Raw genomic sequence first — 20,038 nt, forward strand, 5'->3', positions numbered from 1 at the left:
CACAGTCAAAGGCTTTAGAATAGTCAGTAAAACAGAAATAGATGTTTTTCTGAAACTCCCTGGCTTTTTCCATTATCCATCGGATATTGGCAATTTGGTCCCTAGTTCCTCTGCCTTTTCTAAACCCAGCTTGTACACCTGGCAATTCTCGCTCCATGAATTGCTGAAGTCTACCTTGCAGGATCTTGAGCATTACCTTACTGGCATGTGAAATGAGTGCCACTGTTCGATAGTTTGAACATTCTTTAGTGTTTCCCTGTTTTGGTATGAGGATATAAGTTGATTTTTTCCAGTCTGATGGCCATTGTTGTGTTTTCCAAATTTGCTGGCATATAGCATGCATTACCTTGACAGCATCATCTTGCAAGATTTTGAACAGTTCACCTGGGATGCCATCATCTCCTGCTGTCTTGTTATTAGCAATGCTTCTTAAGGCCCATTCAACCTCACTCTTCAGGATGTCTGGCTCTAGCTCACTGACCACACCGTCAAAGCTGTCCCCGATATTGTTATCCTTTCTATACAGTTCTTCTGTATATTCCTGCCACCTTTTCTTGATCTCTTCTTCTTCTGTTAGGTCCTTGCCATCTTTGTTTTTGATCATACCCATTTTTGCCTGGAATTTACCTCCAATGTTTCTAATTTTCTGGAAGAGGTCTCTTGTCCTTCCTATTCTATTGTCTTCTTCCACTTCCGCGCATTGCTTGTTTAAAAATAATTCCTGATCTCTTCTGGCTAACCTCTGGAATTTTGCATTTAATTGGGCATATCTCCCCCTATCACTGTTGCCTTTTGCTTTCCTTCTTTCTTGGGCTACTTCTAGTGTCTCAGCAGACAGCCATTTTGCCTTCTTGGTTTTCTCTTTCTTTGGGATGTATTTTGTTGCCGCCTCCTGAACAATGTTGTGAACTTCTGTCCAGAGTTCTTCCAGGACCCTATCTACTAAGTCCAGTCCCTTAAATCGATTCTTCACCTCCACTGCATATTGCTTAGGGATATTAGTGAGCTCATATCTAGCTGATCTGTGGGTCTTCCCTAATCTCTTTAGTCTGATCCTAAATTGTGCAATAAGAAGTTCGTGATCTGAACTACAGTCAGCTCCAGGTCTTGTTTTTACCAACTGTATAGATGTCTGCCACCTTTGGCTGCAAAGGATGTAGTCAATCTGATTTCGGTGTTGTCCATCTGGTGAAGTCCATGTATAAAGCCATCTCTTAGGTTGTTGGAAGAGAGTGTTTGTTATGCAGAGTGAGTTGTCTTGGCAAAATTCTATCAGCCTATGTCCTGCTTCGTTTTGTTCTCCCAGGCCATGCTTACCTGTAATTCCAGGTGTCATTTGACTGCCCACCTTAGCATTCCAGTCTCCTGTGATGAAAATAACATCTCTTTTAGGCGTGTTGTCCAGTAGGTGCTGCAGATCCTCATAGAACTGCTCTACTTCAGCTTCTTCAGCATCTGTGGTTGGGGCGTATATTTGGATCACTGTGATGTTGGATGGCTTGCCTTGAATTCGAATTGAGATCATTCTGTCGTTTTTTGGGTTGTATCCAAGCACTGCTTTAGCCACTTTACTATTAATTATGAAGGCTACTCCATTTCTTCTGTGGTCCTCTTGTGCACAGTAGTAGATCTGGTGGTCATTTGATGTGAAGTGGCCCATTCCAGTCCATTTCTGTTCACTGACGCCCAAAATGTCTATCTTTAATCTTGACATCTCACCAATAACCACATCCAATTTGCCCTGCCTCATAGATCTTACATTCCAGGTTCCAATGGTGTGTTGATCCTTAGAACATTGGATTCGCCGTTCACCACCAGCACCGTCGGCCACTAGCCGTCCTTTCGGCTTTGAGCTAGCTGCGTCATCACGTCTGGGGCTAGTTGAACTCATCCTCTGTTCCTCCCCAGTAGCATTTTGACCATCTTCCGACCTGGGGGTCTCATCTTCCGATGGTATACCAACATATCTCTGGTTGTACTGATCCATTTAGTTTTCATGGCAAGAATACTGGGGTGGGTTGCCATTACCTTCCCCAGGGATCGCATTTAGTCTGACCTCTCTGACATGACCTTCCCATCTTGGGTGGCCCTTCACGGTTTAGCTCATGGCATCACTGAGGTACTCAAGCTCCAGCACCACGACAAGGTAACAATCCTTTGCTGAAGGATTATTAAATGAAATTATTACTTCATGCCTATAGTGAATTGCTTTGTAAATATTTGATCTTCTAATAAAAACTCAGGTCACAAGAAATTATTTTCTAAGATCAGTAGCATGCTACCACACCTTCAAAGGGAACAAGGGTCAAAGATGAGAATATGTTAAATTCTATTTTGAAAAAATGGAATATATCAAAGCATGAAGAATTATGGATTTTTCATTTGACAGCATGAGATAAACTGGTTTTACTCTGATAGAATATTTTAATGTACTGAACTGAAAATCATGTATATACTTTCCATACAGTATATGAAATTACCTACTGACCTATGGAAAGGCTGATGAATATCATTCTGTGTGGTCTATGTTTAATTTGTTAGGAGTTGAAATCTGTTGTATACATATTCGTTCTAACATGCGTTAATTTTTTCCTTTTTTTCCTGTTTGTTTTGGTTATTTTGTTTTGTTTTCTGTATAAATGATCTAACTTTGTATTTCGACATTGTTTTTCTTTTCTTTTATAGCTTAAAAAGGTTAAAAAAACATTTTGAGGTTGTTGTTGTAAACTACTGATGAAAACTATCACTTTTCATTGCTTTTGTTACTAATCTCATTTCCAGTGTTTTCTTTCTGTTTTGTTTTTGAGAGTTTATGCGGCTTATCTGATTTTTTAAAAAACTACTTATACCCAGGTTTGAATTATTTTTTTTAGTAATTATTCTGGTCATATGTCCAAAATCCATGTTTTAGATTAAAATTCTAATGAATTCTTTCTCATATGCTGGGTGAGCTGTTCAGAAATGAATTCTTCACATGAGAGCATCATATCCTGAAGAGAAGGGATAGTCAATCGAACTTTAGCTCATTTTCTAATTTTTCCATCCTTATGTACATTGTTTATTCTGTTTCCACAATGATTTGTAAAGTTGTTTAAAAATTGTATACATTTTAATACTTGGTTCTAATGTGTGTGCAATTGGTTCTAAACTGTATGCAATTTTCCTTTTATATATACATTTTTGCAAATAATTTTTACTAACATGTTTTTGTATATTTTCACAACAATCTAGTAAGTGTAAATACGAAGTATAACTGTGTTTTGGTTTGTATACTAGCTTGAAAAGTCTGAATTAGGGAAATTCCCATACAACTGTAGATGAAATGTCTCCCTGCTCTTATCTAAGAGTAAAGATTCTGCCCCTATCAATGCACTTGCAGAAAACTCCTTTAATACAGTTAGGCTTGCAGTCACCCTTTTTATTTTTAAATTCTTTGATATAATAAATAAATGAAAGCCTGGCATGCTGTTTAAAAAAATCAATGCCCCTTTGGCATTGCTAGTTGGTTGCAACCCTGTGTTTCCTTTGGAAGCATGCCCATTTGCACAGAAAAGAAAGGTAAGCTTTTAAAAACTGGAATGCTGCAGTGGGTGGCAGGGAGGAAGCTCAGTAGTTTGTCTTTGGGGAAACGGGTATTTTGTGATAGGCCAAACTTACCATTTCAGGTCAGATTGTGAGAACAACCAAAACGTGCTCTCAATGGTCCATGCAAGCTCACTGCCTCCCAAGTGTTGCCCAACATTTATAGAAGCCCTATTATCTCCAACTGAAACAGGAATAGCAGCATTATGCCCTAAACACCAAAACTGTAGTTTTGGTATTGTCAGGAAGCTGTAAAATAAGGGATTTGTTGTTAAGCCTTTTAGTCTGAATAGAAAATAATTTTCTCTTGAATTTTCTTAAAATCAACCTTGTTCTCTCAATTCTTTTTCAAGTAAGCTATCTTCTTGTAAAAACTGGGAATGCACCCCTTTGGCACTGCCAAATGGAAGTATTTATGTTTTTTAGGTAAAGGTAAAGGTTTCCCTTGACATTAAGTCCAGTCACATCCGACTCTAGGGGGCGGTGCTCATCTCCATTTCAAAGCCGAAGAGCCGGCGTTTGTCCGTAGACACTTCCATGGTCATATGGCCGGCATGACTGAACGGAACACTGTTACCTGCCCGCCAAAGTGGTACCTATTAATCTACTCACATTTGCATGTTTTCGAACTGCTAGGTTGGCAGGAGCTGGAACTAGCAACGGGAGCTCACCCCGTCATGCAGATTCGAACCGCCGACCTTCCGATCGGCAAGCTCAGCGGTTTAGCCCGCAGCACCACTGCGTCTGCACAAGGTGTATGTTTTTACACCTTGGAAAATAGAACAGATTTTTTTCCTATTGTTGACAAAACAAAACTGATATTTAAAATGTGAGCAATTTTACAGTATTTGTGTTAACTTCATGCTAATTTTCTTTTGCATGCTCCTGGAGAAGAGTTTATTTCAGCAAAAATATTATGGGAATTGTTGTTTCATACACACTTAGAAACAGAAACATAAAATGGTTCAATTTCATACTTCGAACACTTGCCAGAAAAATTGCTGATCTCTCACTTTCATCCAAATAAATGTTACTGTACACTCAACTTTTATCAAGTGAAAATGTAAGGGGTATCAGAACTTACTCAGCTCGTTTCTTTGGAAAGAAGTCGCTGGAATTTGATGGCATTTCTGTAATATCAACTGTATGTATACAGTCATATACACATACAGGCTGAGCACGAGGATTGACAGTTTTAACATTCCAATAGTTTCCGGTTCCACATCTCTTTTTTTATCATTAGCTTCATAGGATTTCCTGTAAAGTCAGCTCACTGTCTCCTTTCAGTCTCAGTTCCTCCACAGATAGTTGAAAATGACAGAGAAGGCCAGTCATCCCTGCTTCCACAAGCTTTTTGGAAGAGCAGCCATATTGGACCACCTGAGAAAATAAATTAAATGAAATTGCCCTACTGAGTTACAGTTTAGATTTAATAAATAACCCTATTCAGTGTTTTTATTTGGGGGCAAACGGGGGGGGGGTCATAGCCCCAGGACATTTTGGTCCCTGCCGCAAAGGGCACAGTGATGCCTTTTATTAAATTTAGAAACAGTGTCTGAATCGACAGATGCATTTCAGTTTAACACCCTAGCAGTGGGAGGAGCTTCTTCATTCCTTTTAGCTACCTTGAAAGGTTTAGAATAGAAGTTGTGGCGTACAGTATATGTTTTGTTCTTGAATGCCTAGCTGTTACTTCCTGCTCTATGCCTGCTTTCTGAAGCTCCTGCCTCACTTTGTGTACAGCAGCCTTTCTCAACCTGTTGACCCTGGAGGAACCCTTGAAATATTTTTCAGGCCTCTGGGAACCTCTGCAATTTCAGGCTCAAATATAGGCCAGACGTTACAAAATTACTTGTTTCATGTGTAGGCCTGTATATATGCATTAACAGTGCATTTTTCTTAAACTAAAAATAAAGAATGAAACTTACCTCTTTAAAGTGAAGTTGCCCAAATTTGAAATAATTTTTTAAATAAATCGTGATCTCCCAGGGAACCCCTAGTGACCTCTCATGGAGCCCTAGGGTGACACAGAACCCTGGTTGAGAAACCCTGGTGTACAGTAATGATAGGCCCTACCTACTCTCCTTGTCAAGTCTTAAAATGGATGGCCTCACAAATCACGGACCAAAGAAATAGAGTAGGCAGGGATCCTGTGATTTATCCTGCCTGCAAAAAACAGTAGCTTCTTGTATCTCTCAATCCACCCTGAATTTCTAAAGGAACTCATATGAGGGTTATTCCGTTTTGTCTACTAAGCAGCCAGTGCTAAGTGCTGTTTTCTAAGGATTTAGGAAACAGTTGATTGCAGGTTGGAATTTAGTTCCATCCAGCCCACCATGGTCTTCAGAGACTGTTCTTTTCCATCGTGAGCTACACCTTCCTTTTAACAGGAGAGGCCTCAGACCGGCTCTGGAAACTTTACCCTACAAATACGCTGTTCCGTCCCTGAGCCATAATCCTCTCACGCAGTGGGGCTGTTTTATAAAACCCGTATGGGAGCTCGATGCTCTTTTCCACGCTGACGTTTCACTGGAGGATGTCTATAGCCTCTTAAAACACTCATGCCAGACTCATTTTGCCACCCAGGGCTACTCTTCACAAAGTTATGTTGAAGTTCAGGGGCTGAAAGGCGGGATGCAAAATTGAACCCTGTCCTCAGGATCAGAAGCGAATGACCTCTGCACATGCTTAAGCGCCCTCTTCCGTGTGTTGGTTTCCATTTAATACTGAACGGACCCTCAGAAAAGCCAGGGTCTCCCTTCCAGTTGAAAGGCCGGGACCACACGAGGGGCGCCATGCACGCCTTCTCGTCCCTGCTCGCGGAGGCGGCAGGAATCCGTGAGCGGGAGGAGCAGCCGACGCATCCCGCACCTGGCAACCGCAGGCTGCTGGCAGCGCTGCCCGGCGCTACGGGAGGGACGGGGAGCGGGCCCGCCGAGGTCTCGCGGGATTTGTCGCCCCCAGACCTGCCCCCATTCCCGCGGCGGGCGGGCGGGACGCAAGGAAGAGGAAGCGCGGGTAGAACCGGGCCAGACCGCCAGGGGCTGCTGTGGACGGCGGAGATTTGGCGGGCTGCTGCTGCTGCCGGGGAGCGAGCCCGACTCCTCCAGCCCGAGTCGCGCCGCGCGAGCCGCCGATGGAGAGCTGCCGAGTCCGGCCTGAGTTTGGCGACTGCTAGACCGCGAGGCCCGGGTGGCTGAGGAAGAAGAGGCGGCGGCGGGGGTGCAGCCCAGCCGGGCTCGCCCAGCATGGGTAAGGCGGGAGAGGAGGGAGCCTTCGCCCCACTCCTCCGATGGGATGAACCTTCCTTCCTGGCTACTCGCCCCGGCCTTTGGGGTGGGGGCTGCCCCAGAGGTCTGCCTCGTTTCCTCATGGGGAGCGGGGAACAAACGCCTCGGAAGACGATTCGTCCCTCCACTCCACTCCACCGCAGCCCTCACTCAGAACTGGCGGCGTGGGACTCAGGAGCCCCTCCCGGCTTTCCGTAAAACCCTGGGCTGGTCTCCCCCTTCCCCGTTGGTCATTCTCGGCCAGTCTCTCTCGCTTTTCCTTCAAACGAGACCCAAATAGGATGGGGAAAGTGGCCTTTTTTGCGGTTCACCCCTCCTCCAGCATCAAAGGTTACCACTAGTCCCTGGGCGCTAATGCTGGCGGAGTTGCATATTTTCTCACCCTCGAAGCCTCCGGAGTATCCAATTAGTCATAATTACGCGAGCAGGTAGGGTACTGGACAGAAAGCTTGAATGGGCTTCCTCTCAGTTTAAGGCTAGAAATCTATAGTTGACTTCCTGGTTCTTCTGAACTTTTCCCTATATTTAGAAAGTAAGGAGGAACTTTTATATCCTAGTGACTGCTATTTTTATTTATGTTGAAAAGTGATGGGGAAGGAAACTCCCATGTCTTATTCAGCGAAGTGTGCTTTAATAATATTGCCTGCTTTTTGTTTCATGTGGAAGCATGTTGGAACTAGTAAAAGTCTGTTGCTGTTTTGCAAGGCACTACGGTTGATAAGTCTCTGTGGATTTTTGTTGGATTACAGTTCAGGCATTATGTAAATTTACCTTACTTCTGGGCTACACAAATCAGTTTTATGAAAGGTTGCATGGCTGAGTATGATCTGAGTATGATCTGATCTGCTTTTATGTATTGAGGATTTTTGTATCAGTTTCTTTAAAATAAAGTACAGTAAAAAGGGATTGCTAAATTCTTTCTGCAACCATATGCAGCCTGAAATTACGTTGTCTTTTAGAAATACAGTACAGTAAATCTAGTTTATCCAGTGTGAACTATTTCTGAGTATACGATGTGTTGATTGTGGAAAGAAATCAATTCACTGCCAGAAATATAGGCACCTCCCCTCATCATGTTGAGGAATATACACTGTATAGTTGCTAAGTAATGCATGCATTTCAAAGCTGTAACAAAAGACAGCCAGTTTGGTCTAGTGGTTAAGGCAAGGGGCTAGAAACCAGGAGGCTGTGAGTTCCAGTTCCACCTGGGTGACCTTGGGCCAGTCCCTCTCTCTCAGCCTGACTCACTGCACAGGGTTGCTGTTGTGGGGAAAAAAGGAGGAGGAGGGAGTATTAGGTATGTTTGCTGCCTTGAGCTATTTATAAAAATAATAAAAATGGGATAAAAAATAAAATAAAAATAATTAATAAATAAAAAGATACAAAAGTGAAGCAAGAATATTAGATCTATTTGGGAAGATCTGTAATGGACCAGATAGATTTGTAACTTGATTTTTATTTGTGGCAAATAGAATTCTATGTAGATTTTTTTTTTCATGAAGAACAAAAGATACCGTACATTTAAAAGAGAACCCTGATATTTTTTTGAAAACAATAAAGTACTTGATTTCTTGCCACATAACAAATACCGGCAGTGTTATATAATTGGAGGAAGTGGCAGTGGCTGCGTAAAACCTAAATCCTGTTTTGGTTATTAATTAGCAATTGCTTCAAGTCTATTTCAACAGTTTTTTCAGTGTGTGGAAAAAATTATGTAATGTTGCTTGATAATACTTTCTGAAGGGTTTTCTTTTCCCCTGATTAGGAATGACATGTGGTTGCCTGTGGACTTTACTTTAAATGTGACTGCTTATAAATTGGTGTTGGTGCAGCAAAACCTAAAATTTCTATGGTATATGCTATAGATATTTGTTTAGTTCAACAGTCATGGTATTGCATGTATGACTACTTTGTTATATGCTATTTCTTGAAAGTTTTCTCTTTGCATGCAAAAATATTCTTCTCTACTTATTAATGCACCTCCCCTCCCCAGAGATAGTTGTTTTAGTCAGTTTCTCTTATAATAATATTCAGGGTATTTCTTGACAACTTATTGTATAATTTGCAAAGACAGTATAGTTCCAATCCAGAAATATTCATACATAGGGTTGTCTGGTGCTACAATTCATTTGTGGCTAAGACACCTGGTTCACAGAAGCCTGATTCTCCACGTTGATCATTCTTGTGATAATACTCTGTATAATTAGATAGAGTTGAATATGCATGCTTAGGCACATACAAAGGGGAAAACATTCTGTAAATATATACTGATGTGGAAGTGCTTTCAAAATGCACATAAGCTTGTTTGTCTGGTCTCACAATAAACTTACCCTGCCTTATTTGAAATTGAGTAACATTTTGCTCTTGCATTTTCTTCAGTATCTTAAACATGATCATTTTGATAAAACACAGCGAAAAACACGTGTTCATTTTACATACAGTATAATATCTTGAAAGCCCTCCTGCTTGCTAATAGTAGTGTGAATTGATATATTTGATAAGAAAAAACATCACTGCACTTAGTCATCCTAAAAATTGAGGGAACAAGGCAAATCCTTTGGCCCGCTTGTTTCTGTTGGCCAGGGACAGGTGGTGTGGTATAGTGGTGATCTTTTCTTTCTTTCAAGTATTATGTATATATACATTTTAAAATTATCTTTGCTGGTTTTCAGGAAGGAAGATACGTTTACCATTGTAAGGTTGCTCTGTGTCACAGAGCTTATCCAAAGCCACTGCTAGAAAATTAACACTAGCAGAATATGTGTATAGCACTTTTCATGAATCTTAACTAGGACCTTTCGATGGCCATTTCAACTCACTATCTTTCTTCCAGTGCTAGAATCCCCTTGCCTATCCTAATGCCTGTCAAATAATGATAAATTCCATCCTACTGAATTCAGCCCACTATTTAAGCCTGTCCAGATCTTTTTGGATCTTTTCTTTCTCTTCTCTTAAAGTATTAGCCACCGCTCCTGTTATTGTGATTAGGGGTAGTTTAATAGCACGTTAATTTTTGTTAAGAGTTTTTAATGAATATGTTGGGCTTTTTAATGCACTGATAGTAATTCAGACCTCTAAATCTATATTAGGTAATGCTTTTTATATTTTATAAAACAATTCATTTTTATAAAATCATTGCATTTTGGTAAATGAGTTTCTGTGGGTAACTTTCTGTTACAAAAAAATTGGCTCCACATTGTTCCAAATGGCTGAGCCCATGAGGTAGAAGGATGTCTCAAACATTCTCCTCCAGCAGCTTTTGGGGCTTTCACACTCTGGTCAACACCCTGCATTGTGGTAGCAGCTAGTAATTTTCTGAAGAAAAAGTTCCTCTACCTTATTTACCTGGATGTCCTCCAGACTCCTTGAAATTCTAAACTTTAATTGGAGGATGTGGGAAGCAATAGTAGTCCTGTGCTTTTCTTGTTTTAAAGGGTCCAAACCATGTTCTATTTCTGTCAGAGGGAGGGGCTTGGGTATTTCACTGTACATGACCAACTCTCTCCCATGTGGGGATGTTGATTGACAATCTTGTCATGAGGGTCTGACTGGCAGGCTACATCACAATACGTTATCGGTGCTAATAATGATCTTATTGGGCCCCAAAGGAGGGGTGCCCCTTTCAGAAATGTGCCCAGCCAGGTTTACAGTATGGCACCAGCCGAGACTCCAGGGTAGGGGAGTAGGGGTGGCAGTTGTCATCCAGGAGTCTCTGGTGGCCTTCAGGGGCCCTGCCCCACAAGTGGCCGGTTGTGAGACCCTGTTTTTCAAGTTGGGTGCATGAGAGCAGTTGGGAGTGTTGCTGCTGTACCAGCCTCCCTGCTGCGTGGCAGCCTCCCTGCCTGAGCTGCTGGAGGCCATCTTAATGGTTCTGGGGGACTTCAATCTGCCTTCCCTGGGGCGGGCCTCTGAGGCAGCTTGGGAATTCATGGCTACCATGGCAGCCATGATATGGGACGCGGTGGCGCTGCGGGTTAAACCGCTGAGCTGTCGATCGGAAGGTCGGCGGTTCGAAACCGCGCGGCGGGGTGAGCTCCCGTTGCTCGTCCCAGCTTCTGCACACCAAGCAGTTCGAAAACATGCAAATGTGAGTAGATTAATTGGTACCGCTTCGGCGGGAAGGTAACGGCGTTCCGTGAGTCATGCTGGCCACATGACCCGGAAGTGTCCTATGGACAACGCCGGCTCCAAGGCTTTGAAACGGAGATGAGCACCGCCCCCTAGAGTCGGACACGACTGGACTTTACGTCAAGGGAAACCTTTACCTTTACCTTTACTATGGCAGCCATGGGCCTTACTCAGATTATTCGTGACCCAACTCGAGACAGCGGCCTCACCCCGGATTTAGTTTTCTTGTTGGAGCAGTGGCAATGTGACCTGAGGGGAGAGTTACAGCTATCCCCATTGTCATGGTCAGATCACGCCCTGGTGGCCTTGAGATTCTCTTATACCACCCCCCTCCGCAGGGAGGCAGGACCCATTCAATTGGTCCGCCTCCAGTGACTGATGGACCCAGTAGGGTTTCAGAGGGAGCTGGGGGTTATACCCGGGGATCTGCTGCATGGTCCAGTGGAGGCCCTGGCCACCACCTGGAATAGGGAGGCGGCTGGGGTCTTGGACAGGATCGCACCTGTGCAACCTCTCTTGCCTCATCACACTTGATGCTCCCTGTGGTTTACGGAGGAGCTGAGGGTTTTGAAGAGGACTAAGAGACATCTAGAGTGCCGCTGGAGGAAGACGAAGACTGAATCCTACTGAACACTGGTTAGAGCTGCTATTAAGGCCTACCTGGTGGCAATAAAAGTGGCGAAGTGTCAATACTTCTTTGCTCTTATTGCGTCTGCAGAATGCTGCCCAACAGCCCTATTTAAAATCACTCAATCCCTTTTGGGGAAGGTGGGTGCAGTGACCGACCTACAGGGCTGTGCAGAGGAGTTCTTGGAGCATCTGCAAGACAAAATCGGATCCGCTCTACGCTAGACTCCAAGCGTGAGGCAGGGTCTGTGGAGATACCAAGGGATCATACTTACCATGTTATCTGGGAACAGTTTGATCCTGTTGGACCCAAGGAAGTGGACAGGATCCTCCAGATAGTAAATGCCACCACTTGCCAATTAGATCCATGTCCTTCCTGGCTGGTGAAAGCAGCTCGGGAGGTGACATGTGGTTGGGTCCAGGCGATGGTTAATACATCCTTGAGGGAGGGGGTGTTTCCAGCTGCCTTTAAGGAAGCACTGGTACAACCCCTCCTCAAGAAACCATTGTTGGACCCTACTGTACTGGATAATTTTCGTCCAGTCTCCCACCTCCCCTTTTTGGGGAAAGTGGTTGAGAAAGTGGTGGCATTACACCTCCAGAGGATTCTGGAGGAAACGGATTATCTAGACCCCTTTCAGTCAGGTTTCAGGCCAGGATATGGGACAGAAATGGCATTGGTCGCACTTATGGATGATCTCTGGCGGGAGCAGGATGGGGGTAGTGCATCCATCCTCACTCTTCTTGACCTCTCAGCAGCTTTCGATTCCATCGACCATGGTATCCTTTTGGGTTGGCTCAGGGAGTTGGGGGTGGGCGGCGTAGTTTTGCGCTGGTTCACCTCCTTCCTCCAGGGCCGGTCCCAGTCGGTGGTGATGAGGGGGAGAGATCGAACCCTCGACCTCTCCTTTGTGGGGTGCTGCAGGGCTCGGTCCTCTCTCCTCTCCTGTTTAACATCTACATGAAACTGCTGGGCGAGATCATCCGTCACCACGGGATGAGGTATCATCAGTATGCTGATGATACTCAATTGTATATCTCCATCCCGGGTGAGGTGAGTGATGCTGTGACTGCCCTCTCTCGGTGCCTGGGGGCTCTAGGGGTCTGGATGCGGAACAACAGGCTTCGGCTGAACCCTGGTAAGACGGAGTGGCTGTGGGTTAAGGGTTCCTCCATATCCGGGACTTTGTCATCTTTAGTTCTGGATGGGGTTGCCCAGACAGACCCGGTGCATAACCTGCGGGTCCTCATGGACTCACGGCTCCTGCTGGAAGAGCAGGTGGCAGCCGTGGCCGGAAGGGCCTTTGCACAGCTTCGTGTTGTGCACCAGTTGCGCCCTTTCCTGGATCGGGAAGCCCTTCGGACGGTCACTCATGCCCTTGTTATCTCCCATATAGACTACTGCAATGAGCTCTACATGGGGCTACCCTTGAAGAGTATCGGAAGCTTCAGCTGGTCCAGAATGCGGCCGCGCGGGCTATTTTTGGCGCCCCTAGAAGGGCGCACATAACACCTTTGCTATGTGAGCTGCCTTGGATACCAGTTTGCTTCCGGGTCCAATTCAAGGTGTTGGCTATCACCTTTAAAGCCCTACATGGCATGGGGCCAGGTTACCTGAGGGACCGCCTCTTCCCCGTATCATCAGCCTGTCCCACCCGCTCATGCAGATCGGGCATGCTGCGGACCCTGTCAATAAGAGAATTCCATCTGGTGGGGTCCAGGAGGCGGGCCTTCTCAGCAGTGGCGCCCGCCCTTTGGAACATCTTGCCCCTGGAGGTAAGATTAGCCCCATCGCTTTTAGCCTTTTGGAGGAAGTTGAAGACCTGGCTCTGCCACCGGGCTTGGGGCAGGGAGGAGAATCGACATACTTGGGGTTGGCTGGTGCCTTGAAGTGCCCCTCTTACATGATGGCCGAAGAGATCATAGCCATCTGGATTTTATGAGCTGGGGTAGTTAAGAAATTGTTTTGGTTTTCATGGGATTTTATTGGAATTTTACCTTGTATTTATTTGAGTTTTTATTGTATATTTATTCTGTGTTATAAACCGCCCAGAGTCCCTCCGGTTGGAGGAGATGGGCGGTGACAAATTAGATAGATAGATAGATAGATAGATAGATAGATAGATAGATAGATAGAATATTTATTAAGAGGTATACACCAAACTTCAGTCAAGGTTCCAGATTGGCTTACAATAAACTTTTAATACACAAAAAATAATTCACGAATAGGCTAAAAACAGCAATTATATCAAAGGATATATTATGTTTCAGATAAACATAAAATAGAGCAATAATAAAATAGAATTTTAAAAGGTTAGAACATAAGGAAATAAAACACTGTATTTTCAAAATACCGTAGATTTGCCTGCACTGTTAATATGTCAAAGGGAGTGCCCAGAGGAAGGTATCTAGGAGAGTGTTCTGGAACTGTGATGTCACCACTGTAAAGGCTTCTTTCTTGCTATCTTCAGAGAGAATCTCAGAATAAGTTTCTGATGATCTTAAAAATAAGCTATATGGACATAGGCTATTAAGCCTATGTCCATATGCACTTTTATAAAAGTGCATATGGACATAGGCTTAATAGGATATTATAGACAGTCCCAGTTCTGTATAAGGCCGCTAAAATGCTAACTGCAGTTCCTGAACAATCTTCACACTCAGTTTCATGTCTCATCATTATCCTGGCCAATTCCAGTGCTCAAATATGAGTAATGTTATGAAACCAAAATGGCATTTTACCAAGAAGAATGTAGAAACCTAAAGGTTTTCTAAAATGCAGAAAATGTTTAGGAATAAAACAAGCCTAGGGAAGAAATTACTTTAAAAAGGCTAGACTGATTGCTCAGGGTGCATATAATCAATCAACAAGTTTATTGTGTGATGACAAGTTGTAGCAACATAACATAGCATTAAAAAAGAATGAAATTAGTAATGATAATAAAGCTTTTCCTGTTTCTGTGCTATCTACTGTTCTCCCTTGTTTCTTTATCAGGGCAGAGTTCTCCCTTCTTAAGCCATTGAGTTAAGCATTCAGTGATGTGCTGTTTTTATCAGGAAATACAAAATAGAATAGAATCTTAATGAGGTGCCAGAATTTTAGAAACTATTTCAGATATTCTCAGTTGAAGTTTGAAGGTTATAATTTTTTTTAATTAAAAAAATGACCTGAATAGCATCATAAACTACCTTTGATATTTATTTAGTTTCAGAAGTTTCTAGAGAGATGATAGCAAAGCAGCAAGTCCTTTTGGCAGGTTGGTAATTTCCTGATGCAGTAATATTAACTGGTTTTCAAGAAATATAAGTGCATGTACTTAATAATTGCATTTCATGGGGAGAAAACTAGCATAAAAGTGGATGGGTTCCATTGATTTCAGTTGGAGAACAGAAAAAGAAAGAGGAACGTGTGTGTGTTGGATTTGGCCATATTTAGTACTGAATCAGGCTCATCTGGGAGATATCCAAATGGAAAATGATTGACTCAAAACCAGAACCTTCCTAAGCTTTATTAGGAAATCAGGAAAAAAAAGTATTTCTGTTCCCACTTTTCACAGATATTAAGATTTTTGTTACATACTGGGATAAAACATACAAATGCCATAAATTGGATGTTAAAAATTCTGGAGAATTCATTTCTGAAAATACTGATATGGGTCTTAATACTTTCAAACAAATCAATAAAATTGTAAATGTTAGGTTTAGAAAGTTCAGGACATTACTACCACAATTATCACTGTCTCATTATGTGATGCAGTATAAAATACTGTAGATGACATTTTTGTTCAAGTGTAGATGAGGTTTTTGTTTTAGATCAACTATTGGATAACATTTTCTGTGTTAATGGAGAAATAGTATTTGTCCGTTGCCATCCAATGGCAGTATTTTAATTGCAACATTTCTTGATATCTCAGTTTGGTCCAATGGCATTTTCAACTTTAGAGACACCTAATTTATTAGAAGTGATCACTAAATCCTCTGATATAAAAAAGCCCACAGTTAGCTTTTATAAATACATACATAAATCAATTTGATATTCAAATTTAAAGAATAAATGGAATGTGGAATGGGGGATGCCATTTTTTTCTAAACAATAGGAAACTGTCTTAATATCTGTAACAAATATTCCAGCAGATCCTATTCAACAAAAAATATTTTAGGTTTATTGGACCATTGTATTTGTGTAGAAGAGGAATGAGTAAATCATCATGTTGTTGGAGATGCAACTTAAAACGTAAGTTTTTGCTGCACCCTAAAGTTGCTATGTTCTAAGAAGGAGATACACACACACACACACACAATAATATATGATATTGATAAAGTTTTGACAACTGTTTTCAGATGTTCAGATTTTTTTTAACTATATGCCTATTACATGGAAATTAATGGCTGGACAGAGGTAATGGATTCTATGTTCTCTTCTTATTGCTAAGAAACTGGTCCTTCAAAATAGAAAAGATAAATTTATGGCTGCAATTAATGAATGGATTGAATACAATATGTTACTTGCCCTTTGTGTTACTGCAAGGGTCAGCAACATAACATCTTGGATGGTGCCCACAGAACTCCAACATTAAATATATGAACATTAACTTTTTTTTTAATGGCAGAAATCTCGGAAGATGTCTGTGGTTTCATATGTAAGGATGCAGAGATCACAATATTTTCATACTCTTGCACAAGATCTCATATTATTACAGACATTTTATTATTTACTTAAGTACCTAAGAGGAATGAGGTATTATATAATGCACTGAAGTCCCACTAGTTTCTGTGGTATTTGGAGGCATTGCCCGTACATTTTCACACACATCTTTGCCTCCCCATGGAGTAGAATATTACAGTTCTCAAGTGAATTTTATATACAAACAGAATAAATCATACGCAGTCCTGGCTGCTGTCAAGTGATCGATCGACCATTGTATCGCACTATAAACTATATATCCTCTTTTTATATATTATTGAATGCTAGGCATCCCTGATTTATAATAAGCGTTGAAGTTCTTGTGCAATGATAAATCTTACCTTAGAAACGGTTTGAAGCTGGGTTGTTTGGAATTACTAGTTTATTCCAGGAGAACTATGTATATAGTTCTATGGATATAGCAAAAGTCATTTTTTCTTCCTCTTAGTGTTGATAGTTGAATTCATGTCTTAATTCTTTCTCTGTGAGATAGATAAGGAGAAAACTGATATGCTATAGTTGTAGGTAAGGTCTTGAAAATTGGGTGATAACTCTCCTTATAATGAATGCTGTTGTCATTCTAATCAGGACCAGTCTCCCTGGCCAAACTTAAACAAGTTGTGTTGTTGTCTGGCTAGGTGCTATAAATGTTGCTGTGAGTCTTTAAAGCAGGGAGTCTTTAGAGTCTGGAATCATTTGGGGATATGTTTGTTTCATATATTTTTGGCTGCATGGTTCCATGACAATAAAAAGTAAGCACATTCCTACTAGGAGCCTTACTTGGCTATATTATGATTCATTTTTCAGTGTATAAATAATTTTCAAGAAGCAAATTATATACTTCAGTTCATATTTTGGGAATTTACTTGCTGATTCACAATTTAGCAAAAAACATTTCAGCCTTGGGATACACATTAGAAGTATGAAAGGGTCACATATTGTATTATCTAGAGAGTAGTTCACATAGGGAACGGTGGAAATTGCTTCTGAATAAACAGAAATAGCATGCATTGCAGTATTAACAGTAATTTTGGAATAGGATGGAGTGGAGCTTGAAAGATATTTACAGATTGTCAGCCACTTTGTCCAGCAAGTTTCTTGGGTGGTGTAATTTCATGTAATCTCAAAGGTGGCACTAACTCCATGGCAGAAATAGTTTCACCCTGTTGTATTACTGTGTGTCTGGGCTTGCCAGCAAACAAGTGACCCCTTCAATTAATGTCTTTGGAAGGAATTTTCATGCACCAAATCTGTACTTGTATAATTTTCTGTCTTCCAAGGATCATGGATTTGTTTTGGCTCTTGGTTATAAATGAATATTAATGCTATCACCTGACTATACCGACCCATACTGCTGCTTCCTGCCTGGATTTCCCAAACTTTGGCTGCATCTCCAGTTATCTCGATTGTTCCAGCGGCATAATTTTATGAATAATTCAAATTCAGTGTAGTGGGGCTTCAGCTCTATTTGATGGTTTTTCTACTAGATAACTCAAGTAGAGGATTAGTTATTTTCTGGCAATATTTTGCAAAACAGGGCATAATATAGTGCATATTAAAACAAGTAAGAAGAATTAGTTACCGATGTTTACAAGATGCTTGATCGTGCTTATGCCAATTACCGGATGTTGACTACTATAACATTAATGTTCTGTATTACCATGTAAATTTTAGAACACTTTGGTTGCTTTTTTTAAAATGTGTTTCTGTGTTTTAAATGTGAAAGATCCATACTTATATAAAACTCGTGGAAGCCTCCTTTTTTCTTTTGAAACAGTGCTTGTTACTTGAACAGGAAACAGTGGCATATGCAGTAAACATTTGTGGTCTTTTGTGTGGTAGAAAAAATGGCAGACACTCAAAGACAACTAAAATTAACTCTTGATTATTGACTTCCAGTAGACAGGATAGTTCTAAGGCTATGATTTGGAGCAGAGTACCTGCTGATGATAACTTTTATTTTACTGATATGCAAAGGCTATCTGTAGAATTCAGTAGTGGTGTAGGCATGATAGGATTGTAGCTTTATTTCTTCTTGGGGCTTTCTCTGCAAGCACAGAGCTGGGCTCTAAACTTCCACAGAGCAATATTTTGAAACCTTTTCCTGTTGGCAAAAGTTATACCCTTCAATAAACCTACACCAGGCTTTTTTCATTTCCTGAGAAATTATATTTAATATTATAAATACTAAAAAATAGCAGTAATCTTTCTGTGCACTGACTGATTTTGAACACAACAGAAAGGCAGTACTAGAAACACTTACAGAGATGAGGGGCTAGAATAGATCACTTTAAGATCCACTGGAGGTGTTACAGGCGTTAACAATGAAAAATATGTTGCGATATGACATTCAGCACCAGTGCGATATAAGGGAATTAGTCATAGAATGTCTGTCAGCACTTTTCCAACATTTAGTTTGCCTCTCTTAAAATTATTTGGCAAATTGTTTCTAGATATATATATATATATATATATATTTAATTCAGTGAAAGCTATTTTATTATTTTACACCTTTTTCTCAGTTCTTCAGTTTAAAAAGTTTCCTAGAGCAGTTCAGAAAGTTCAGAAATAAAACAACTTTGCCTACAAAGGAGAAGAAGAAATCAACCTTGGACTATAATTTATATTTAGCAGATTCCCATAAAGTTAGATCTGTGCACAGACTATTAAGAACTAATGCTTCCTTTCCCTTGCGTGGCTTCTTCAATAGCAGATGATGACTGGAGGGAGAGGCTTGACCACTCAAGTACTTGTTAATACACTGGGAAGGATTTTGACAGAGGTTAGCAACCTTTTCAGACCACAGGTGTCTTTGACAATTTTGAATGGGGAAAAATAATCTTTTTTTTTTTTTAATGGTATTTTAGACAAAGAACTAAAATGGCTGAAATCTTACAAGAACTCATGCAACAGAAACATTGCAAAATTTTGGCATTTAAAAATCTGTTTTCAAAAATTAGGTCAGTGAGTACTAGTGCCATCTAGTGACGTTTCTGGTGAATGTTTATGGCTATGGAAATAGAGTTAGAAAATTATCCTTACTCGTAGAATTTTAAAATCTAGCTAGTATTATTGTTAATAAGCTTGAAGCAGTTTAAATATAATTGTTGTTAGAGATGTCCAGCTCAGAGGAGAACATGTGGACTTTTTCTATTGAAAAAAGAATTTTGGAAAGAATGTTGGAAGAAAAGAAAGATATAGCTAATGGCATCATTCCTATGGTCCCCAAAATAGCAGAGCTGAGTACTTAGGGAGGCTTTGAACATTGCTTCAAAATGACACCTTTTCTGTTCACCGTCTCTAAGTTTTATTCTTCATCATGGAAATTGTTGCAAACTTTTTCTTCCACTGAATGGCATAAATTAATTTAGATACTGTATTTTCCATCAAATCCATTATAAATATGTATTTAAAAAAAGCTTCATCAGAAAAAAGGTAGAAAAACTCTTAGTTTTTCATGAGTCTGGTATAGTGGTGAAGGTGTCATGAATACTGATGGTGAGCAGGAGGGGGCTGCTATCCAGGGAGGAAAACGCATGCATAGTTTAGAAGCTTTGAACTGTCCTTCCAAGAAACTCAGAGTAGACCTGCCTTGAGTTTTGGGTTTATCTGTGTGGGTTTCCCACGCTCTTTTAGCTTGGCAGGATTTCTTACTACTAGAGCTTTCAGTAAACACTAGAGACCAACTCACTGTCTCAGCATGGTACTTTGGCCTAAGTCAAGATAG

At 41.1% G+C, this 20,038-nt stretch overlaps 1 protein-coding gene across 1 annotated transcript in view; it reads left to right on the forward strand.

Moving 5' to 3' along the window:
• Positions 1–6,675: 6,675 nt before the first annotated feature.
• CD2AP (CD2 associated protein) overlaps positions 6,676–20,038 on the forward strand; it is a 74,752-nt gene continuing 61,389 nt past the window's right edge. The window contains exon 1 of the mRNA XM_063317725.1: positions 6,676–6,834. Within this exon, the coding sequence (XP_063173795.1) occupies positions 6,831–6,834 (4 nt within the window). The 5' untranslated portion in view covers positions 6,676–6,830. The remainder of the gene's footprint in view (positions 6,835–20,038) is intronic.

This window comes from Candoia aspera, chromosome 1, assembly GCF_035149785.1.
Source record: "Candoia aspera isolate rCanAsp1 chromosome 1, rCanAsp1.hap2, whole genome shotgun sequence".
Lineage (NCBI taxonomy): Eukaryota > Metazoa > Chordata > Lepidosauria > Squamata > Boidae > Candoia > Candoia aspera.